The 25141-nt window shown below is 38.2% G+C and overlaps 2 protein-coding genes across 3 annotated transcripts in view; one reads left to right on the top strand and one right to left on the bottom strand.

Moving 5' to 3' along the window:
- The window catches only part of RFC4 (replication factor C subunit 4), a 243151-nt gene that overhangs the window by 170233 nt on the left and 47777 nt on the right, over positions 1 to 25141 (bottom strand). The window lies entirely within an intron of this gene.
- The window catches only part of KNG1 (kininogen 1), a 28108-nt gene that overhangs the window by 643 nt on the left and 2324 nt on the right, over positions 1 to 25141 (top strand). For both annotated transcript variants that reach the window (XM_081234321.1, XM_081234322.1), the window contains exons 2-9: positions 1940 to 2050; positions 2876 to 2960; positions 5945 to 6117; positions 7213 to 7320; positions 17036 to 17120; positions 17977 to 18149; positions 23478 to 23585; positions 23704 to 23790. In XM_081234321.1, the coding sequence (XP_081090447.1) occupies positions 1940 to 2050; positions 2876 to 2960; positions 5945 to 6117; positions 7213 to 7320; positions 17036 to 17120; positions 17977 to 18149; positions 23478 to 23585; positions 23704 to 23790 (930 nt within the window). The remainder of the gene's footprint in view (positions 1 to 1939; positions 2051 to 2875; positions 2961 to 5944; positions 6118 to 7212; positions 7321 to 17035; positions 17121 to 17976; positions 18150 to 23477; positions 23586 to 23703; positions 23791 to 25141) is intronic.

Consider the following 25141-nt stretch of genomic DNA (forward strand, 5'->3'; position numbering starts at 1 on the left):
TCGGTCAGGCTGCAGCAGGAGGATTTACTGGGTGACCAGTCCTAGACAAAAATATGAAGACCTCCAGACCTCAGGTGGGAAGCGGATTCTTAAAGGGGTACGTCTAACAAGTATGATATGATCTCACTTATGTGTGGAGTCTAAAAGTTCAAACTCACAGACACAGAAAGTAGAATGGCGATTGCCAGGGACTGGGAGGTGGGGGAAATGGGGAGACGCTGGTCAAAGGGTGCAAACTTTCAGTTATAAAATGAATAGGTCCTGGGGATCTAATATAGAGTGTGGTGATTATAGCTAATAATACTTTATTGTACACTTGAAATTTGTTGAAAGCCTAGATCTTAAGTATTCTCACCACAAAAATATAAGTATGTGAGGTGATGGGTGTGTTAATTAGCTTGTTTGTGATAATCATTGCACAATATACATGTGTATCAATTCATCAGATTGTACACTTTAAATATATACAATTTTTATTTGTCAATTATACCTCAATTAAGCTAGGGGAAAGGGAAGGTTTGTCTAAGAGGAGTCAGAAATGAGATTAACTTGGTTCAACTGCATTGGACAAAATACCTACCATGAAGTCCATATGGCTGAATGCATCAAGGTAACAGCCATGTTCTACTTGATTTTTAGCACTTTTTTAAAATCACTGATCGATGCACTCAGGATGGAGACAAACCCTGACAGGGTATGTGACTTCAAGAATTACAAATCTTACAATAGTTCGTTTAAGTGAATTTCACTATAAAACATTGTGTTTCTGTGATAGTTAAGCAACTGAGTACTTTGGTGGAAAAAAACCCCAGGTATTTGATATGATAAGGAAAAAGGAAAAAGCCCAGTAGATATGTTTTTGTTTATTTGTTTTCTGAAAGTCCGGCCTTTCTGTTTCACAAACTTGTGCAGTCCTGTGAGTCCTAGTGTTCTCTAGTATGGTTGTAGTCTTTATTGGCAGACATCCATGGTAAATGTGGTTTTTTATTCTAAAATGTCCATAGAATCACTCTTTATCTCTACCTTGCTGTCTGGGGACTGCCTGTACCATGACCACTTAGGTTTTATTAAAATCTGAGACCTGGACGGAACCTTGGAGTCTATCTTGTCTGATTCCATCATCTCCCAAATGCAAACACTGTGGAGAGAGCACTGCCTGGCGAGTCAGGAGACCTGCCATCCGGAGCTGGCTCTGCCTTTCCAAGGTGGGGAGGCTGCCTAAGGCATACGCCATCTACCTGGGGCCTCCTTTCTCTCACCTGCAAACTGAGAAGATGGACAACATCCCCTCTGAGGTCCCTTGCTGTTCTGACACACCAGGACGTTGCATCTGAAGGCTCACCTAAGTCAGCACCTTTAAACTTTACAAGTTCAATTTATTATTTCATGTCATGCTATACTAAATAGAAAACAAAACAATGCCAATAAAAATACTAAAATTACCCATAATTATTCCCCCCATCCAGATAACTGTTACTTTTTTTTTAATGGAAAAAAGGCTTCTGGTTTGTTTTCTAACTGTAAAAATAATACATGTTTGTTCAAAAAAATAGACAATTCAGGAATGTTTGTTGAAAGAAGAAAGTGAAAGAGAACTGTACTCCCACCACTGAAAGACACACATTTTAACAGCTTTGCTGCATAATTTTCCAGACTTAAAAAAAGTTTTTTTATATATATTTACATATAAATTGGTTTCTACAAAAATGGGCTAAAACTATGGATCTATTTTATAATTTAAACATATATATACTTGTAAATAGTATATTATGAACATTCCTTCAAGTAAATATTTATAAACTTTCAATATTTTTAATAAATGTTTTTGCCTTAATTGAATCAAATCAAGATCAAATATAACTGCCCCAGATCCCACTCAAATGATTTGCTGTTGGGTCAGTTAGATGAACCGTATGTATCTTTGTTTGCTGTTTTTCAGGATGATCCTGATACGTTTTATTCCTTCAAGTACCAAATCAAGGAGGGCAACTGTCCTGTTCAAAGTGACAAAACCTGGCAGGATTGTGACTACGATGACTCTGCACAAGCTGTGAGTGTGTTGACAGTTTCCGAGCCTCCAGTTTTCTCGGCCAAGTTTACCAAGGGCTGTCTTAACCTAACGCCTACCCTGCCCTGGCACAGCACAGCTTCTTGCTGGGCCGTAATTGAGGGAGACTGTGATGGTACCTGTCAGTAAGCAAGCCATTCTCCTCCCAGTCCAGGGAGCCACCTCTTCAATGTCAAAACCCTGGCTTCCTGTATGCAGTTTGAACGCTGAAATTGAAAGGTAAATCAAGAGGACAGTTTAGCAGGCTGGTTCTCAGGCACTGTGTGCATCTTGATGAAATAGAAATATCTCCGGGGCTCAAAACAAAGATTCGTACTCTAAAACCTCGCCATTTAAACTGCCTTTCCTCCAGTATTTCACGAATATCAGTGGCTTGTATAAAATAATGATTAGGCTGCAAAACATTCATTCTTGTGTCTCAAAACTCTGCTAGAAAAAAAAAATCTTGACAAGGTTGTGTGTGTGTGCGTGTGTGTGTGTGGTACGCGGGCCTCTCACTGCTGTGGCCTCTCCCGTTGCGGAGCACAGGCTCCAGACGCGCAGGCTCAGCGGCCTTGGCTCACGGGCCCAGCCGCTCCGCGGCATGTGGGATCCTCCCGTCCGCGGCATGTGGGATCCTCCCGGACTGGGGGACGAACCCGCGTCCCCTGCACCGTCAGGCGGACTCTCAACCACTGTGCCACCAGGGAAGCCCTTGACAAGGGTTTAAAAAGGAAAGTCGTATTTAGCAATAGTACTAGGTGGATTTCATCTGAAAGATTAAGATATATCTTTTTTTTAATCCTTTTTTTTCCTTCTTATTCTTAGGCTACAGGGGAATGCACAGCGACGGTGGCGAAGAGGGGGAATATGAAGTTCTCCGTGGCTACCCAGACCTGCCAGATTACTCCAGGTAGCTGCTGTGCCTGGTGGTGCTGCCCTGGGGAAAAATGAACCTCTTCTGTGTGGCACCAGACCCCTCTTTCCCGGAGGGCAGCAGTGGCGATACCACTTGCAGCCTTGTGGGGGCGCTGGAGGGGTGGAGCGGCAGAGTCCTGAGGTGGGGCCTCACGCCCCTCGGCGCTATCCTGATTCTCTTCCTCAAGAGCAGCATTGTATTAGGTGTGTGCAAAAGGATGAGAAGACACAGAACTGGCTTCAACTGTAGGCAGCGTCCTAGACTGAGAGTAGCACAGGCTTTGAGGTCAGATCTGGCCTGGAAGCTTTCAAAGCTCTCACCTTCTTGGCTTTCCTTTTCCTTACCTATAAAAGGAGATCACAGTAATTCCCACTTTGCACAGTTGTTTAGAATGAAACTAGATGATACACCTGAAGATGTAATCATAATAATGTATTAATGATAATTAAGGTAAAGGTAATAATAGCTATCATTTATTGAGCCCTTATTACCAGCCACAGTTCTAATCACTTCATGTGTATTAACATATCTATTCCTTACAACACCTCTATGAGGCAAATGTTAATATCCCCAGTTCACAGATAAGGAAACAGGCCCACAGCAGTCAAATATCTTGTCCAAGACCCCACAGCTAGCAGTTAGCAGAGTTGGTGGAATAGACCCTCCATAAACGATATTCCTTTAGAATCTAAGTATGGAGAAACCTATCAGCAGATGACTACTGTTAGCTCCTTCCCTCTTGTGGCAGAGGTGCCACATACAGAAGGATGGGCACGTCTATGTGAAGTCAGTCACAAAAGCCATCCTGGAACTGGCCTTCTGCAAGATAGCGTTTTTGTACGTGAGCTCCAGAACAGCATCTTCAGCCATGCTATTGAACCCCACTGTAGTAGTGATCCTTCTATTCCAGCCTTAATCCTCTATATGGTACCCACAAAAACTACATCCCTTGAGTTTCCATTCCTGCAAGAAGTTGCATTCAAAGTAAAATAGTCCAAAACAGAAATCACAAGTAATTAAAATCTTTTGATAGGGGTAGCTTTTTATTATTTGGCTGAAGAACTCCATCTCGTAAGCACATTTTAACATTATCCAGAGCAGAGCACATTATGTACCATGAGAGAAAAAGCTCTTTGCCACACCTTCAGAAATTAGTGCTAGGTCCACAGTCTCTTATCTGAAAACTTTTTGGCCAGATATGTTTCAGAATTCAAAATTTGAAACATTTTAATTTAAAAATCTCTCTGGCAATGTTGAGGCAGGGTGGAAAATCATTGTCACCCAGAAAAACTGAGTTTGCATCTTTCCCTGCTCATCTCACCCTCAAAGGCTGCTCCATCGCTTCCCCTACACCAGTGGGAGCTGCCCTTGAGGTCAGGCAAACCAGCTTCTGGGCTTTTCTCCATCTCTCCCTTTTACCTCCTGTGTTCATCTTTTTTTGTTTTGTTTTCCCATCAGTAATTCTCTCATCTTTCCCATGTCATCCCCTCTAGTTTTTGTTTGTTTGTTTGTTTGTTTGTTTTTAACAGAAACCATCTTAGAAACAATTTTATTCAAAGGGTCTGTATATTTTTCTTGGAAAAAATGTAAATATTATTTCAACAGTATTTATTTATTTATTTCCCTCTAGTTTTTTAACTTTGCCCATTACCCTGATTCAACCTAACTTCTACAAGGAGAGGAGGGGGGAAAGCTATGAATATTCACAGAGTATGTCATTTCCTGACACAAACTTATGGAGAGAATGCCGAGAAACAGTTGCAAGGGGGGTTGCGTTGAACTGCTGACTGGGGGATCTTACATCCTCGGGCTGTGAGAGCCCTGGGGCCAAGGGGCCCAGGACTCCTTCATTTCTTCCCCTTTTTGCCACATGTACTACTACTGACCAGGGAGTCAGGGCTGTGTGTCATGAACAGTGGTGATTTAACACAGACTCTCTCCTTTTTAAAATATTTTACATCATTTTATTAAAACCCATTCGGTGGCTCCGCATTCTTACCGGGGACCATTCTTAATTCACCTCAGAGGGTCTAGGAATGCCCCGAAGTGGAGAAGGTTGTGAGTATGTGCATCTTCCAGGAGAGGGCGCCATAGCTTACATTAGGGTCATCAAAGGAGCCTGTGACCCAGGAAAATAGTTAGGAATCCCTGCCTACAGAGCACAGCCCAGACTCCACAGCAGAGGCCTCTCTTCAGACTGCTCACACTTCAAACCACCCCTCCCTGCCTCCTGCTATAAGCTCTGGTTAAGATGTGTGTACCACACGGTCCCTGCCTCATCCTTGTTCCTCAGGAGCCATCCCTCCATTCTCCTCAGGCCTCACACCCTGTTTTGAGAGGTTGACCTTGACTGCTCTTCACCCTTCTTAGATCATCCTGTTCTCCTCAGGAAAGGCTTCCCTGGGCTCACTCTGGGCTCCTGCCTTTCCAAGCTCTTGCTGAATTATACTGAAATCATCCATCTCCAGTTCGGTCTCTCCCCCTTGACTTTGCCCCACTCCTTCATGGCAGTGACCATTACTAACGAATTAATGCATCCACACAGCCATGCTCAACACAGGGCATGTTATAGCAGGTGCGAAATACATGTTTGTTGGATTGAATTGATACAAAATGTATTACACCCTGCTCCCAGCTTCAAGGAGCTTTGGTTAACACTGAAAAAGAAATAAAAATACATCTGTAATGTTTTAATTCTTATGAGGATAAATTCGTGTATCACTTCTGTAATTTAAAATGACTTTAAAATAAATTTAAAATAATTATGCACAACAGGATGCATATAAGATGTCCCTAAGTGAACGACAGGTCTTCTCTATCATTCAGTCTTGTGTTCTCTTTTTCCAGTGCATACGAGGACTTACTGGAAAGTTTGCTTATCAGGGCCTTCCAAATTATCTGACTTATTTAGGGCAATGTATGTGAATGCAGGATTTGCTTGTTAACGCTGCCCTTTTGCTTGCTCTTTCTTTGTCAAGCCGAGGGCCCCATGGTGACAGCCCAGTACGACTGCCTTGGCTGCCTGCACCCCATATCAACCGAAAGCCCCGACTTGGAACCTGTTCTGAGACATGCCATTGAACACTTTAACAACAACACCGATCACCCCCACCTCTTTGATCTTAAAGAAGTAAAAAGGGCCCAAAGACAGGTTTGTTCTTTAATTTTTCCCATGTCATAGTATTGTTAAAATTTGTTAGATCTTTATGGTTTAGGGTTTCATTACCTAAAATAAACCTTTGGCCGAGGAAAACATATGATTCCACAGGTGGTGGTGAGGAACTCTTTCATGTTCTCATAAGACTAGCTCAGGAGGCAAAGGCTTTCTCTTCAGGCACAATGATTTGGATACTGCAGTATGTAAATGGGGAAAGGGAAACTAATCAGACCACCTTCCTGGGAGATTTGTTTTTAATGAATGGATGGTCAGCATTGCATGTCCTCCTAGAGATGGTGAAATGGAAAAGTCATTCTGGCCTTAGGGTTTTAAGAAGACTCTCTCATCACCTAACTATTATGAGGCAAATATGGCCTCCCAATATTAAATTGTACCTAAAAAAGTTGGCAAAGCTTGCTGGGTACCCTCTAAATTATGGTTTCTGTGTCAGCAGAGAAAAAAGCAAATACTTGTAAATCTGGTCTTTCCGTTGCCTCAGTTCATGAAGACTTTACTGGCAGCTGACTGGGCCCCTTGGATTTCAGCCTCTAATTATGAGGGACCCACTTTGGTCAGTAGCATTTCCTGCTTTTAATTGACCTTCCGACTTGCCTTCATGCAAGATGCATGCTGTACTCAGTTCTGTCAATATCCAGCTATCAGGGTGGGACCCACCCCAGATAAAGCAGGAGAAATCTTATTGTCTGGCAGTCTGGGAACCTAAGGACCTACTGGTCAAGGCCACTCCAGCTCCAAAGTTTTCTTTATCCATCTAGAAAAGCATTATTAATATTTTACAAAATTCAACAGATCATTTTTTTCCTGTTGCCTGGCAGAGGAAATATTGCTAGGTCTTACTTAAGGAAATACAGTAAGTCCATCTATAAATTGCTTTTCATTTTCAGATGTGTAGCTGTGTGTGTGTGTGTGTTGTGCTGAAGGGTGTGAGAGTCATAATGTGCTCAATATTTATTCAGTAATGACTTTTGCCTAGTAATAATAATAGTGTGTGCAGTATTCTAAGCTCCTCCTGACACTGTGAATTATGTTTAAACTGCCCTTTAAATATTCAATCCAAAATCGTTTCAGGTGGTGGCTGGATGGAACTATGAAATTACTTACTCAATTGTGCAGACTAATTGTTCCAAGGAGAATTTTCTATTCTTAACTCCAGACTGCAAGTCCCTTTCAAATGGTGTAAGTAGGCTAAAATCTAATCATAAAGTTCTAAGCCTTTTGTGTCCAGTATTTACAGGTGTGGGAACTCTCAGCTGTGGAGGAAGACTCGGTCAGTAAAATTTTTGATGACATACGCAGCTCACATTCACTTTCACTTGGAACTCGACAGTTCACGTCATTGGTCAAGCTGCTTACCCAGCTGGTCAGAGTCTGTACATCTGGCAATAAGCACTTACAGATATAACCAGGGGCTAGGACTCGCCTGAGACAAAATGATGCCACGGTCAAGTTTGTCTTTTCATGTCTTCACGCTTTCCTGTCTCCTTTCCTCCCCATGTGCTCAATGTCCTTACAAGGCTCCCGAGCTCTACCCAGGATAATCCTTCACTTCCAACTTGTCTCTGCTTGTTCTTTCACCTTCCCTCCCCTACTTTTATCTTTAATAAGTACATCCTGCGTCTCTCTCCCTCAGTGGCCCTTTCCAGGATGATATCTTATTACCTGAACCAAAATTATGTTAAAAGAGAGCATCTCAAGGTGGCAGGAGTTAGTGCATGTTAAGATGATAAGGCATGATGACCTTCCCAGGGCTATTTGCATTTTAGCAGAAGGCTGTGCTTTAAGCAAGGGGTGGCTGCAAGTCCCTTCATCTAGTCCAGGGGTCTCCAACCCCTGGGCCGTGGACCGGTACCGGTTTGAGGCCTGTTAGGAACTGGGCCACACAGCAGGAGGGGAGCTGCGGGCGAGTGAGCGAAGCTTCATCTGCCGCTCCTCACAGCTTCCCACCGTTCCCCATGGCTCCCCACGGCTCCCCACGGCTCCCCATCACTCCCCATCACTCCCCATGGCTCCCCACGGCTCCCCATTGCTCCTCACCACTCCCCACTGCTCCCCACGGCTCCCCACGGCTCCCCATCACTCCCCATCACTCCCCATGGCTCCCCGTTGCTCCTCACAGCTGCCCATGGCTCCCCTTGGGTCCCCACCGCTCCCCACCGCTCCCCATTGCTCCCCATTGCTCCCCATCGCTCACGTTACTGCCTGAACCATCTCCCCCACCCCACCACCCCCTACCATCTGTGGAAAAATTGTCTTCCACGAAATCGGTCCCTAGTGCCAGAAAGGTTGGGGACCGCTGACCTAGTCATTCTACTTCTCAAAGTCCATTATATGGGAAGAAACTGAGAAATCCAGGCAGCAAGATGTTAATTTTGACTTTTTATTAGCAGGAAAATATTAAAAATAACATATTTTCAGCATATGGAATGATTAAGCAAATTACAGTATAGCCATACAGTAGAATATGTGCAGCCATTAAAATTATGTTTGCAGAAATTTTAGTGACCTAGTAAAATGGTTACAGTATGTTAAGTAAAAAACAAAAAAAGCACGGTACAAAATTACACATATGGATTTACTCAGGTACATAAAGTAGATGTAAATATAAAAAGTGATGAAAAACAAATATGCCAAAATATAAAATATGGTTAACTTTCAGTTGGAACTATAGCTGCTTTTTCTGATTTTTTATACTTTTTGGAACTCTTCAATACTTCCCAATGTTTCTAATCAAGCATGTGTTTTTTTCATAAATGGGGGGAAAAAAGTAAAAAGGACACTATTAAGAGAGTGAAAAGACAATCCACAGAATGGGAGAAAATATATGCAAATCATATATCTGAAAAGGGCTTAATATGTTGAATATATAAAAAACTTCCACAGTGCAACAACCAAATTTTTAAATGGGCAAACAACTTAAATGGACATTTCTCTAAAAAAGTCATACGAATGGTCAAAAAGCACATGAAAAGTACTCAACATCATTAGCCATCAGGGGGAATGTAAATATAGACCACAAATGAGATGCTACTTCACACCTAGAGGATGGCTATAATTTTTTTTTTTTTTGCGGTACGCGGGCCTCTCACTGTTGCGGCCTCTCCCGTTGCGGAGCACAGGCTCTGGACACGCAGGCCCAGCGGCCATGGCTCACGGGCCCAGCCGCTCCGCGGCATGTGGGATCTTCCCGGACCGGGCCACGAACCCGTGTCCCCTGCATCGGCAGGCGGACTCTCAACCACTGCGCCACCAGGGAAGCCCGGCTATAATTTTTTAACATTGTAAAATGCCAAGTATTGGGGAAGATGTGGAAAAATTGGAACTTTTGTACATTGCTGATGGAAATGTAAAATCATGCAGCCATTGTGGAGAACTGTATGGCAGTTCCTCGAAAAGTTAAATGTAGAATTACCATATGACCTAGCAATTATACTCCTAGATATATACCCCAAAGAATTTAAAACAGGAGCTCAAAAAGATACTTATATGCCAATATTCATTACAGCATTATTCACAATAGCCAAAGGTGGAAAACAACCCAAATGTTCATCGATAGAGGAATGCATAAACACAATGTGACATGTATATAACAATTCTTTAGCCATAGAAAGGAATGGAATTCTGATATATGCTACAACATGTATGAACCTTGAAAATGTTAAGTGAAATAAGCCAGACACAAAAGGACAACCAGTATATGATTTCACTTATAGGAACTATCCAACATACGCAAATTCATAGAGACAAAAAGTAGGTTAGAGTTTACCAGGGGCTGGGAAGAGGGAGAACGGGGATTTTTTGCTTAACACTTGCAGAATTTGTGTCTGGGGTGATGAAAACTATTGGAAATAGATAGTACATGGATAGAGATGGTTGTACAGCACTGTGAATGTAATAAATGGCCCTGAATTATACACTTAAAAATGGTTATGATGGTTATATTATATATATTTTACCAGAAATTTTAAAAATAGTATAAGAGAAAGAGAGAGAGAGAGGAACCCTCTAAACACATAGGTTCTAGCCACTATTTAATTTTGTCAGGTTGAGTTGAGTCTGGCCTTTTAAGCATCTATTAACATCTTCTGTTTTTTATGCTTAGCCATTTGAGGTTATATAGGCCTAAATGTTATCTAGCTTTAATCTTGCTGCATCTGTTTATAAACCCCCAGTTTTCTCTTTGCAACACAGAGAGTTGCAAAGGCTGGTTGGAGTCACAAAGCCAATCAGATTTGGTATAACTTTTCTGAGCCTTCACTTCCTCATTTGTAAAATCGTGAAGAATAATAGCACCTATATCACAGAGTTGTTACAGTAATTAAAGGACATGAAATATTTTGCCCACAATTGGTAAGATTTAAGGCCTTGCTATTCAAAGCGTGGTCCATGGACCAGCAGCATTAGCACCACCAGGGAGCTTCTTAGCAAAGTAGAATCTCAACTCCACCCATAGCTACTGAATCAGAATCTGCATATTAACAAGGTTCTCAGGTGATTCATCTGCACATTAAAGTTTGGAAAGCACTGATTTAAGGGTTTTCCTACGTAGTTCTCAGGGCATGTTGCACCTTAGAAGCACTAGCCTAGATTTAAAAAACACCTATTCCCAGATCACTCCCCCAGACATTCTGATTTATTTTTTTAGTTGCAGCATCCAAAGTGCACATACTGAACATTTAAGTCTTTTTTTTTTTTACATTTTTATTGGAGTATAATTGCTTTACAATGGTGTGTTAGTTTCTGCTTTATAACAAAGTGAATCAGTTATACATATACATATATCCCCATATCTCTTCCCTCTTGCGGCTCCCTCCCTCCCACCTTCCCTATCGCACCCTTCTAGCTGGTCACAAAGCACCGAGCTGATCTCCCTGTGCTATGCGACTGCTTTCCACTAGCTATCTATTTTACATTTGGTAGTATATATAAGTCCATGCCACACTCTCACTTTGTCCCAGCTTACCCTTCCCCTTCCCTGTGTCCTCAAGTCCATTCTCTAGTAGGTCGGCGTCTTTATTCCTGTATCGCCCCTAGGTTCTTCATGACCATTTGTTGTTGTTGTTAGATTCCATATATATGTGTTAACATACAGTATTTGTTTTTCTCTTTCTGACTTACTTCACTCTGTATGACAGACTCTAGGTCCATCCACCTCACTACAAATAACTCAATTTCCTTTCTTTTTATGGCTGAGTAATATTCCATTGTATATATGTGCCACATCTTCTTTATCCATTCATCTGTTGATGGACACTTAGGTTGCTTCCATGTCCTGGCTATTGTAAATAGAGCTGCAGTGAACGTTGTGGTACATGACTCTTTTTTTTACATCTTTATTGGAGTATAATTGCTTTACAATGGTGTGTTCGTTTCTGCTTTATAACAAAGTGAATCAGTTATACATATACATATGTTCCCATATCTCTTCCCTCTCCCTCTTGTGTCTTCCTGCCTCCCACCCTCCCTATCCCACCCCTCTAGGTGGTCACAAAGCACCGAGCTGATCTCCTTGTGCTATGCGGCTGCTTCCCACTAGCTATCTATTTTACGTTTGGTAGTGTATATATGTCCATGCCACTCTCTCACTTTGTCACAGCTTACCCTTCCCCCTCCCCATGTCCTCAAGTCCATTCTCTAGTAGGTCTGTGTCTTTATTCCTGTCTTACCCCTATGTTCTTCATGACATTTTTTCCCTTAAATTCCATATATATGTGTCAGCATATGGTATTTGTCTTTCTCCTTCTGACTTACTTCACTCTGTATGACAGACTCTAGGTCCATCCACCTCATTACAAATAGCTCAATTTCATTTCTTTTTATGGCTGAGTAATATTCTATTGTATATCTGTGCCACATCTTCTTTATCCATTCATCCGATGATGGGCACTTAGGTTCTTTCCATCTCCTGGCTGTTGTAAATAGAGCTGCAGTGAACATTTTGGTACATGACTCTTTTTGAATTATGGTTTTCTCAGGGTATATGCCCAGTTGTAAGATTGCTGGGTCATATGGTAGTTCTAGTTTTAGTTTTTTAAGGAACCTCCATACTGTTCCCCATAGTGGCTGTATCAATTTACATTCCCACCAACAGTGTATGAGGGTTCCCTTTTCTCCACACCCTCTCCAGCATTTATTGTTTGTAGATTTTTTGATGATGGCCATTCTGACTGGTGTGAGATGATATCGCATTGTAGTTTTGATTTGCATTTCTCTAATGATTAATGATGTTGAGCATTCTTTTGTTTGTTTGTTGGCAATCTGTATATCTTCTTTGGAGAAATGTCTATTTAGGTCTTCTGCCCATTTTTGGATTGGGTTTTTTGGGGTTTTTTTGATATTGAGCTGCATGAGCTGCTTGTAAATTTTGGAGATTAATCCTTTGTCAGTTGCTTCATTTGCAAATATTTTCTCCCATTCTGAGGGTTGTTTTTTCATCTTGTTTATGGTTTCCTTTGCTGTGCAAAAGCTTTGAAGTTTCATTAGGTCCCATTTGTTTATTTTTGTTTTTATTTCCATTTCTCGAGGAGGTGGGTCAAAAAGAATCTTGCTGTGATGTATGTCATAGAGTGTTCTGCCTATGTTTTCCTCTAAGAGTTTGATAGTGCCTTACATTTAGGTCTTTAATCCATTTTGAGTTTATATTTGTGTATGGTGTTAGGGAGTGTTCTAATTTCATTCTTTTACATGTAGCTGTCCAGTTTTCCCAGCACCATTTATTGAAGAGGCTGTCTTTTCTCCATTGTGTATTCTTGCCTCCTTTATCAATGATAAGGTGACCATATGTGTGTGGGTTTATCTCTGGGCTTTCTATCCTGTTCCATTGATCTATATTTCTATTTTTGTGCCAGTACCATGCTAGACATTCTTATTTAATTGGTCTGGGGTGAGTCCCTGGAGTCAGATGATCTAAAAGTTTCTCAGGTAAACCAAATGTGCTAATAATACTGAGAACTTCTGAGCTATCTCCAGCATCCTTCTCCCCATCCAAAATTAAGGCACTATAAGTGTGGTATTCCCTGTATCTTTAAAGAACATGACTTTTTTTTTAACATCTTTATTGGAGTACATTTCTTATATGTGTGTTCCTTTATTGGAACTATACATTTATAGAAAGCTTCAAGACAATGCAGAAACAAAGAAAAAATAATAATGTTGCACCACACACCCAAACACCCAAAGTTATCTGAACGTATTTCCCTCTTTTCTTTTTTGGTGGGGAATATGGGGAATTTTGAGTGATTTTTTTTTTGTCTTTTTGTAGTTGTATTTATTTTACATGCTACATTTTTTTCACCTAAGAATTCTTCTATGTCATTAGAACTCTTGATAAACCTTAAAAATAACTTTTAATATCCTAGTGAAGATACCATAGATTATTTTTTAAATTACTTTCCTATTTTTGGTCATTTGTTCAAAACCCACCAAGAAAATGGGTTGTTTCCATTTTTATTATAATTAATAACTCACCAAACATCTTTTAGAATAAAGCTATTTCTGTTTGGCATTTTTTTTTCTCAGAATAAAGTCCTGGCTTTACACAGAGTATAAAATTGTATGAAAACTCTTAAAACTCTTGATATATATATAGGTTAACTGCTAAATGCACCAATTTACATTCCATCAGCCATGTTTACCCTTGATAGAATTAAGTATTTTTTTAACTCAGCTAATTTCATAGACAAAAACATTTTTAGTTTTTATTTTCTCAATCAACAGCATAGTTAATATGCATTTATTTAAGCATTATATTTTCATACATTCATTAGAAATTTATGGGTTGAATTTATGAATTGTCTTCTATATCCTTTGCCCATTTCTTTTTGGGATAAATCTTAATGACTTAGAAATAGTATTTATATATTAAAGGTATCAGTGTCTTGTCATATTTTCTCATTTATTTACTTTTTAGTTTTCATTATGGTATTTCTGACTTACAAATAGTTTATGTTTATAGGTGACCAAATCTATCAATATTTTCCTTTTGAATCTTTCTACAACTTGCTCAGTAGTCACTATATATGTTTTTTTTTCTAGTTTGTCTATGGTCAGTATTTTTAAATACAGCTTTTGAAACTATATGGAATTAATTTTGATGTATCTTGTGAGGTATCTAACTTGATTTTTTCAAGAGAATAACCAGATACCTTAACAGTCTTTTCTTCCACAAAATTTGCAACAAACTTTATCCCATAATAATTTCTTACAAAAAATCTGTTCTCTGTTTTTGTACCAACACTACCATATTTTAACAGCCATAGCTTCATAGTAAGTTTGAATACATGATTTATTATTCTAGTGTTTATATCTTTAAAACCAATCTTAGAAGAGGTGTGGAAGAAAAACTTACACTGTCACGTAGATTGGAATTGCATTACATTTCTAAATTAATTTGAGGAATTGGCATATGTACTATATTTAGTCTTTTTAATCAAGAACTTGTTATACATCTCTATGTAGTCAAGTTTTATTTTATATTTCTAAAGTTGTGTGATTTTCTTAAATATATTCAGAACAATGCTCACTAAAGTTATTACTAGGTTTTGTTTTGTTGTTTTTGGTTATTGTTATTAGGAATTAAATCCTTTTTTTCTTTTCCTTTCATCCTCTTTTAAATAAGTTATTGTTATATACAAATGTATACATTTTGATTCACTTACCTTATATCCAGAAACTTTAGTGAACTCTCTGATTAACTCTAATGTCTTTTCATTGATTCTTTTGATTGTTCTAGATCTATAATAATACCTTAGGCAAATAATACTATCTCTTCTTTTCCAATGTTTATTTTTTTGTTTCATGTCTCAATGAATTGACCCAAATTTTCAGAGATATTTTTTGAAATAGTGGTGATCACACAAATTCATGTTTTATTCCTGATTTTATTGAGAAAGCCTCTAGAATTTTGTCATTATGTATAATATTGCTGTGGGATCCCAGTAGATATTCTTCCTCATGTTAAGGAAACATCCTTACATTCCTCCTCTTTAAAGAGTTTTGTTTTGTTTTTAAATAAGGAATTGGTGTTGAATTTAGCAAATGCTTTAGAATATGTATTGAAATATCATATTTTTCTAATTTAATCTATGCTGTTTTGACAACTTTCCTAATAGTAATCTTTAGATTCCTAAAGTAAACTCTACTTGTTTAGTATTAATTATTCTTTAAATATGCATTTGGGTTCTATTCCTAGTTTAGTTAAGAAGTCTACGTATACATTTATAAGTGAAAGTGGTGTAACAGTTTTCTGGGTGTGTGTTTGTGTGTGCATTCTATTTTTTAAGGTTTTGGTATCCAGAATATAATTTTATAGAATGATTGGGTAGTTTTTCTATATTCAGAAATGGTTTATATAGCATGTAAATACAGTGTATATTTCTTTAATTTTTAAAATTATTCATCTATAAAACATCTATGCTGTTTGGAGGTGAAAAATGGGATGTAAATTGAGAGTAGTAATAGCATTCTCCATTTCTTCTTTAGCCATTGGTCCATTCAAGTTATCTTCTTGTTCTTAAGTCAGTGTTGGTTATTTATAGTTTTCCAGAATAGTGTCTTTCTTTGAGATTTAAATTAGCATACACTTGTTCATAATATTCTCTTATATTTTTACATTTCTCTGTATACTTTGTTAGGTTTCCTTTTTTATGCATTTGATATTTTTTCCTTAACCCACGAATGATTATTTGGATTTATTTATTAATGCTAGTGCTTTCTGTTTTCTAATTCACCAGTTTTGCTTTTATTTTTATTGTTTCCTCCTTCTTGTTTTCCTTAAGGCTGTTTATTGCTCTTCTTGTTCTAACTTCTTGAGATAAACACTGAGGTTGGGGTTGTTTTGATGATTTTTGCCTCTCTTTTTAAACTGTGGAAGTGTATAAAGCCAGGAGTTAAATCTGAGTGCTGCCCTGGCAACATGTGGAATTCTCATTTTTCTCAGTTTGTTTTTTTATTATTTTCCTTATCAATGAAGATTTTAGTTAGGAAAGTGTGTTTATTTTTCCAAGTACTTTTTGTTTGTTTAAACTTATGTTATTAATTTTTAGGGAGGTTTTTTGTTTCATTGTGGTGCTAAGGTCAAAGAACATGGCCTGTATTGTTTTCAAGTTGCAAAATTTATTGAGACTTTCTTGTAACCTAGTATAAAAGCAATTAGAAATATTATTTGCATCATACTTATGAGAGTATCATTTTAAATTGTGTGTATCATATGAGAATACCATTTCAACAAATCTTTATTATGTTATTCAAGTCATTTATGACCTTATTTATCTTTTATACATTTTGCCTGTTGTATAATAGTTATATATTGGAGTTTCCCAGCACAATTATTTTTATCCATTTCTATTTATATATGTTTTCTGCTTTATGCATTTTGATTCCATGCTTTTAGATAAAAATAAAATTATCTTTCTTTTACCTTTATGAGTTGTTACCTTGAATTTTACTTTGTCCAGTATTAATAATACTCTAGCTCCTTTTTTGTTCATATTTGCTTCTTGTGGCTTTGCTCAGCCATTATATTTAATCTTTCTTTATCTTTTTTATTATATGCTATTATTCTTGAAGATATAGTACACTGATTTTGGTTTTAACCTAATCTGAAAGTCCTTGTCTTGCTAAAAGAAAATGTTACCCATTCACTTGTATGGCTATTATTTCTACATTAGATATTCTTGTCATCTTTTTTCATGTTTCTGTGTGTTTGTGTGTATGTATTTGTTGTTGGCGCTACTTTTTCATTGTTTCTTATTCTATCTTTTGAAAATAGACTATGTTTTGTTTTTTTCTATGTGATGATTTGCAAAGTCAACATCCTATTTTTAATTTTACTAGTCGTTTAAAGATTCTTAAAAACGTTTTTAATTTATGCTCTTATATGCTTTTTAAAAACCAGAATATCGGTGAATGTACAGATAAAGCATACGTGGATATCCAGCTAAGAATTGCTTCCTTCTCGCAGAAATGTGACCTTTATCCAGGTACAGGATGATACGTATTGGTGCTCACATTGGTCCCAGACAACTGGCTAAATCTTTCTATAGATATTGCGCTTTGGTTCCCATGATATGCCACAAAATCTACATGACCCACAGACCTTACTAGGAACACTGTGCCCCATCTCTGCCCTGCTGTGCTGCAACAGGTGAAGCTGAGATTGCTCAGCAAGTGGCAGAAGGGAATATGGTGACAGAAGGGAAAATGTATGTTTTCTGGGCAAAGCTAGCCTTCAGATATGTCAGCTGGTCTTTCTCATATACAGGCTGTCCCTGCATCAGATATTGTGAATTGGGGAAGCTGTATCTCATTTTTAACTACTCAGAATAAAATCCTTTCAATTAAAGGTTTTTTCCCTTGCATGTTTTAATGTGGGGAAAGGGCGATAGTGCCAGTTTAAGGTCAAGTCAGTATTTCTTATACCAAGAGTTGGCTTTTCTCATATTTGGAAGATAGTTGTATACATTGTACAATATAAAGCATTACGGAAGTTACCTGCTCACCAGAATCATAGGATTTAAAATTTTCCCACTAGAAAATCATTCCTTTACGTTAAGCATTGCTTTTTACAGTTTCCATTAAAAATGCGGCCTATTGATTGTCACTAACTAACACCTTCTGATTGAAAGTTTCCCTAAACACACTTGGCTCTTAGGAGAGGAAGAGAGGAAAGACAGTAAGTTGGAGGTCTGACAGGCAACCTCCACCCACTCACTGCTGGGCCTTGGGCTGCCACGTGGCCCTCTATAAATGGGTGCTGGATCACATGTGGGAAAGGTACAATACTGGGCTAGACGGCTCCATAAGTGCACAAGCTGATATAAAACCTGCCTCTTTCAGGGGAGGATTTTGTACAACCACCCACCAGGATTTGCGCTGGCTGCCCCATATCTATACCTGTCAACAGCCCAGAGCTGGAGGAGCCTCTGAATCATTCCATCGCAAAGCTTAATGTAGAGAATAATGGAACCTTCTATTTCAAGATTGACACTGTGGAAAAAGCAACAGTGCAGGTCTGTAAATTATGCTACAAAAATAGTGATTATCTATTTCAAATTGCTTACTAATTTTGCCACTGATCTTGGCTCTGGATTGGGAAACAGTATACCTGGTGAATGGGATTTGGTAGACTTGAATTTCAGGTCCCAACCTCGCTGCATGCTTGGTGTGTGATCTTGGACAAGTCATTTAAAATATTGTCTCTTTTATCCGTAAAGGACTACAGTGAGGGTTAAAAAAGATAATGTATGTCAATCACTTTTCAAAATCTAAAGTGCTATATAAATATTAGCAATGATTATATATATAATTAATAAAATTCAGGGCTAGGAAAAGCAAGACTTATCCTCTGCCTTTCTAGACTCTTCTCTCATTATAACATCACTTAATGCCTTGTGCTCAGCCACATCAGCCAATCGTCCCCCAGGCTCTCTTCACACATTCATCTTCATGTCATTTGTTCCCTGCCTGGGGTGTCATTCTCTCCTACAGTTGTACCCTTTGGGGGATTCATCTCTCCTGTCCATGCCTGTCAATAGAGTATAAGGAGTATCCTGGTCTGGAGGTCAGGAGAGTCAGCTCTGCCACAGCATCCACCACTTTCATCCCAGGTGATCCTGGGCAGTCATTCAGAATCACACAGCATCTGTAAAATGAGTGGCTGGATTAGAAGAGCCCAAATCCCTTCTAACTCCAATAGCCTATGACTGATGTATTCATGGACAATTCCTTTTATGGAACCTCAAAACGGGCTTCCCTAAATACAAGCTAAAAAAAGTAATCAAAGTAGGACCAAACTCCTATAGCAAACCAAGATGATTTTTATAATCTACCAATACGAAGAAAATCTCACTAAAAATAAGTTTATAATTCTGGCTAAGTAATTGAATTTCTAGAAATCTAAAATAGAAGGAGTCTTTAAATACAATGATATTCATTGCAGCTCTAACTACAAAAGCAAGAAAAGTAAACTATAAAAATGATCAGTAATATAGACATGATCAGATAATGTCTGGTATATTTATACAATGGAATATTAAGCAGCAATTTTAAATCATTTTTGTGAGGAGTTCTTGATGTGGAAAATGCTTATGTTATAATATGCAGTGAAAAAACAGGCCATACACAGGGAACTATATTCAATATCCTGTGATAAAGCATAATGCAAAAGAATATGAGAAAGAATGTATATATATGTATAACTGAATCATTTTGCTGTACAGCAGAAATTAACACAACATTGTAAATCAGCTATACTTCAGTAAAAAAAAAAAAAGAGGCCATAAAATTGAATAAACATTCTGTACTCAGTTGTGTTATTTTAAAAAGTTTAGGGACTTCCCTGGTGGTCCAGTGGTTAATACTCCGAGCTTCCACTGCAGATGGCACGGGTTCAATCCCTGGTCAGGGAACTAAGATCCTGCATGCCACACTGTGCAGCCTAAAAAAAAAAATAAATAAAACCCAAAAATTAAACAGTACAGGAAACAATACTGAAAAGAAACAAATACCTCGGATTATTCATAGTGGTAGCTTTTAGGTAATGGCACAATGGGCTGTTTATTTTCATCTTTCTTGTTTCCTGTAGTAGTTTTATAACTGGGGGAAAAAAAGGACCTAAACAAACTGTATTAAAATAAAACTGACACTTGATCTCTCTCCTACTCAGGCACTTATTCCTGTCCCGGTCGCTAACTCCTCTCCATGATTTCACTGACACGTGACCCACATTAAGCTTACTTGAAGGAGTTACCAATCCGTACTACTCCTGTCTTTGTCAGCTTTTCTTCTCACTCTATATTTCTGCTTTTCTGTGAAATTCCTTTATTCCTAAGGATGCAGGAACAGTCTTGTAATCCACCATATATTGCATGTCAGAGAGTTACTGTCAGGAGAGAACCATTCATTCTCAAGCGTGAACTACTAGCCTTGGTAGTCACAGTTCTTTCTGTGAATTAGTCAACACACTAGAATGGGTGTGTGTTTGTTTATGCTAAGGGTGCAAGGGGAACCACAATAGATTATGCTACGAATTGAAAGGGAATGACATCCCTTCACTTGCCAAATTAATCTGGAATATTGTGAGAATTTCAAATTTACTTTTAAGAGGTGACTCTTTATTGATTTTTGCATGTAAAGGGAGCAATTTGGTTACTCAAGGCAGCCTTAGTGGAAGCAGCCAATTTATTATTATTGGAAATCAACTTACCATAATGAATTTGCAATAGCCAATCTCCAAATGACCAATTTGCCAAATTGCTAGATTTGTTTTACAATTTTAGTCTTGCCTTGGCTTCTCATGTTTAGTTCTATTTGGGTGGATGTCCATTCCAGGTTGGTTTCATATTTCAGATACCAAACATTTCTTAAATCCTTCGTTTGCACATGTGAATGGTTGAGATTTCTGTTATATACCGTTCATTTTGCTGTGTCCCTACTGCCTCTGTCCCCGCTGCTGTCAATGTCCCTCCCTGCCTCTGCACAGATGAGCACACTTCAAGGATCTGTGTGTGCACATTAGGATTTTTCCTTTGACAAAGTCCTAGAAATGTCAAGGAATATGTGGATGTCTAAGACTTATCACCGTGATTTGCAATTATGCCAATTTACATTCACACCACCTGGGTGGAAGACACTGGTTGATGGTCTTGATCTGAATTATATTCCTACCATCAGTGATTGAAGCTGCATGTTTCCCACACCTGGCCAACACCAGGTGTCATCGCTGTTTCTCATCTTTGCCAACGCGCAAGGTTAAAAATGATGTTGCATTGTTTTTTAACGTACGTGTCCTTGGTTATTAATGAAGGTAAACTTTTTTCAGGATTAATGACAATTTTAACTTCTCCAAAAGATCTGGTCATGTCCTTTGTCCAGTTTTTTAGTGTTGGGCTTTCTATGACCAACACTAAATATTGGTCACATTGACCCTACATCATATTCTTCCCAGTTTACCCTTTTTACTTTACTTATGGTGACTTTTGAGAATCAGTTTTCATTTTTGTCTAGTCAAATTTAGACATTTTTCCCTTCCTCCTGGTTCCTTCCTCTGCTTTTCACCTACAAAAAGCCTTCATCATCCTGAGAACTGATGAATGTTTTTTATATCTTTCTAGCTTATTTCTTTAATTTAAATGTTTTAATGCATTTGGAACTTACATTGCTACATAGTGTTCTCTGCCTTAAAAACAAAACTTGGGCAGGATGGGCTTAAACAGGGAAGACTTCTGATAAGCATATCAGAAGCATATAAGCATATAAGCAATATGGATGCAATCTTGAGGCCCTCGAACAGAAGGTCTACTTTATTCCTCCCCTCTGGACCCGGAATAGTGTTGAGCCAACAGCTGCAGTTTGTGTCATATATTGTCAGATTTCTTAGGTGACATCACATTGATCAACTGTAATGTCAAACAAAATGGATTAAAGTATACTCTGAAATAAGCAACAAAATTCATGATCACCTAAGTATAGACTCTAAAACACTTTTCAAACCTTCCTGCCCAACTTATACATATCTGGAGTTTTAAAAGGTAATTATTAAATTTGTCCTAAAAATTTAACTGTGCTTACCTAGCAAAATGATGCCAGAAAGTGTAGAGGAGGAGTTTAGTTCTTCCTGTGACTCTTTGCTCTCCTCATCCTCCTCCCACAATAATTTCTCCATGCTTTTAAAAAACATAAAGAGATCGGAAAGACTGTTATGATTTGCTTTTACAAAAATGGGATTATACTATCATCCTATAACTTTATTTTTTCAATAATGGTCAACGCTCCAGGCCAACAGATATATGTGATATATTCTTTTTGATAACTACTTAATATTAAACACACACACACACACAGTGTTAGCCTGCTGAGGCGGCCATAACAAAATACCATAGACTAGGTGACAAACAACAGCAGTTTATTTCTTACAGTTCCAGAGGCTGGAAAGTCCAAAAACCAGCCAGTTTGTTTCCCTGGTGAGGACTGTCTTCTTGGCTTGCAGATGGCTGCCTTCTCACTGTGTCCTCATATTTCAGAGAGAGAACGGGGTCTAGTCTCTCTCTTATAAGGTCACTAATCCCATCATGGGGGCCCCACCATCATGACTTTATCTAAACCTAGCTGCCTACCAAAGGCTCCACTTTCTAATACCATCACCTTGGAGGTTAGGCCTTCAATATATGCATTTGGGAGGGATACATTCAGTCCGTGACACACACACACACACACACACACACACACACACACACACACACACATTTAAATCCTAGAATGAAATACTGAATAACTTAGCCTGAAAATTGAGCCATATCAACTAACTTTTTTTTTGGTGGTGGGGGGGGTTGTGTTGGGTCTCTGTTGCGGTGCATGGGCTTCTCATTGTGGTGGCTTCTCTTGTTGAAGAGCACGGGCTGTAGGCACATGGGCTTCAGTAGTTGTGGCACATGGGCTTAGTTGCTCCACGGCATGTGGGAATCTTCCCAGATCAGGGATCGAACCCATGTCCCCTGCCCTGGCAGGCAGATTCTTAACCACTGCGCCACCAGGGAAGTCCCTAACTTTTAAATTTATATATATAATTTTAAGATATTTTATAAAGTGTGTTTTTCAAGTATATAAAGGCTGTAAGGCTTTAAAAAAAACTGTGCTTGGGATTTTGTTGAAGTCAGTGTATTAAAAAAAACACACACACACACAATGATTTTTACTTTTTAAATAAATAAACTGTGCCTCTTCTAGGCCAAAAAAAAAAAGGAAAAAATTGGGCCACAAATGTTAACAGAAGACAACATTGTATAAAGATTAAAAATATTGCTAGAGTGCTAGAGGTTAAAATAATTTCTTAATATTAAAAAACTCAGAGAAGCAAGCTAGAAATCCAAATAATTTTCCTATTCACATAATTTAATACACATAATTTCTATAGTGGTACTAACTCAGTATTTCTCTGATTCAAGACTTGGCAGGACAATAAGTTTGTGTTTAAAGGAAATGTTTAAGTTTTACTTCCTACTCTTCTTAGAGTCTATATATTATGACTTGAGGCTTAGAATTACTAGTGAATTTTGCAGCTGCTAAACAATAAAACTCAGAAAAATATAAAAATAAAAATTATAGCCTGGTTTTCTTTTCCCGTTTAGAAAAGGAAATGAGCCCAACCAATAGCCAAATATTTTAACATGCATACAAACAAAGTTTTGTTGTCAAATATTTGTGCTTTTTGAGTGTAGCTCTCATTTGGTCAATGTATAATTAAAATTTCAATATTCTTCCCTAAAAGCCCTTATGGTAAAATATATGATTTATTACACAGTGTTAATTAAGCTCCTATTTTGTACTAATTCATTTTCCAGGTGGTAGCTGGAAAAAAATACTCTATTGTGTTCACGGCCAGGGAAACCACATGTTCTAAGGAAAGTAATGAAGAGTTGACCAAAAGTTGTGAGATCAATAAACATAGTGTGAGTAGTAATGCAACCATCTTACTTATTCCCTGGAAACCTATATGATGTTTTGTGCTTGTTTATGTATCTCATGAATAACATTGTTCTCTCTTTTGGCTTCTGTTTTCGTGGATAGCTAATTCTAAAATGTAAAGCTGATGTTTATGTGGTACCTTGGGAGAAAAAAATTTACCCTACTGTCAACTGTCAATCACTTGGACAGGTATGATTCTAATTACAGTTGGTTTGGGTTAGTTATGCTCATTCTGAAAAATCATATTTTGGGGTTGAAAATGAACCACTATTTAAGTGAATTGGGAGACTATCTTTTTAAAATGGGGAGAACTCTCACATTTCTGTCCTGATCTCTTTTTTTTTTATGACTAGAAAGGAGAGCAGCAGTCCTCTTAATCACTTCTCAGACACTGTCAGTGCCCCATGGGTCCACAGGCTCTCTTAGTGAAGCACATCCAAGGAGCTTGGGAGAAACGCAGGTCTCATACTCCATTCCACATTTCCTGAATCAAAAGCTGCATTTTAACACAGTCACCAAGGGAGTCATACCCATATTCAAGTTTGAGAAGCATTAGTTTGCATCATTTTTTTAATTCTTAAAAGAACCCTGGGAGGTAAGTAATACTTCCCTCCCTGTCAAGGTTGAGACACTAAAAATTACAAAGATGCTAAAGTCCTAAAGTGAATAATAACGTTCTCAAGTGCTTCCTCCCTCCCAGGCACTGTACTGAGGACCTGACACATATGTTCCTCCTGACAACTCTATGAGGCAGGTGCTTTTATCATTCCTATTTTACATATGAGGAAAGTGAAGCTAGTGGTGCTCGGATTCAAATCTAGGTCAAATCAGAGCCCACGCTGTTCACCATGATGCTGGTAACTAATAGGGTCTGGCTTGTTTGACTTCAAAGACCATGCTCTTTGCATCACCAAACAGTGCCTCTGACTGCCACGTCCTTATAGGTAGTGAAAGTGTAGGTAGAAACAATCCACAAATCCGTATCTTCAATGCAAGTTGCCTCCTCTCCCTTTGTTCTCATTTAGGTTTTTGCCATGTGTAGGTATGTATATACTCTAATACAAACATTATACAAAGGCTGTGTTTCAAGCTTATGAACATATATATTCTAATGTGTTTCAATTCAACAGAGTGATTGTGGTATATGCTGCCTATGTATTCCATTCTTTTTGGATAAAAGCAGTAATTGTGCTAATAGAAATAGCATCAACTAATAAGTAATGTGCCATGGCTTTACAGAATGATAGGCTTAGAAAGTACCCTAGAGATTATATAGTTAACCATCCAGTTTTTCCAGATAAATAAAAAATTCTCTAGTTTAGAGTATTATTAAGAAAAATAATCAATATCTACAAATTATAAAATCAATCCAAAAAGGAAAAAATGTTATCCATTTTCATCCTTTTTGGATTATTATTATAATATAGTACTTAAAATCTGGCAAAGACATGACCCACTGTAAACTGAGATAACATTGCCAGGTCCCTGTTCCTTCTTTCTTCTTTGATAATGTGGTTTTCACAGTAATGCATTCATCTTA

Source organism: Mesoplodon bidens (genome assembly GCF_964165515.1).
Source record: "Mesoplodon bidens genome assembly, chromosome: 5".
In the NCBI taxonomy this organism is placed as follows: Eukaryota; Metazoa; Chordata; class Mammalia; order Artiodactyla; family Ziphiidae; genus Mesoplodon; species Mesoplodon bidens.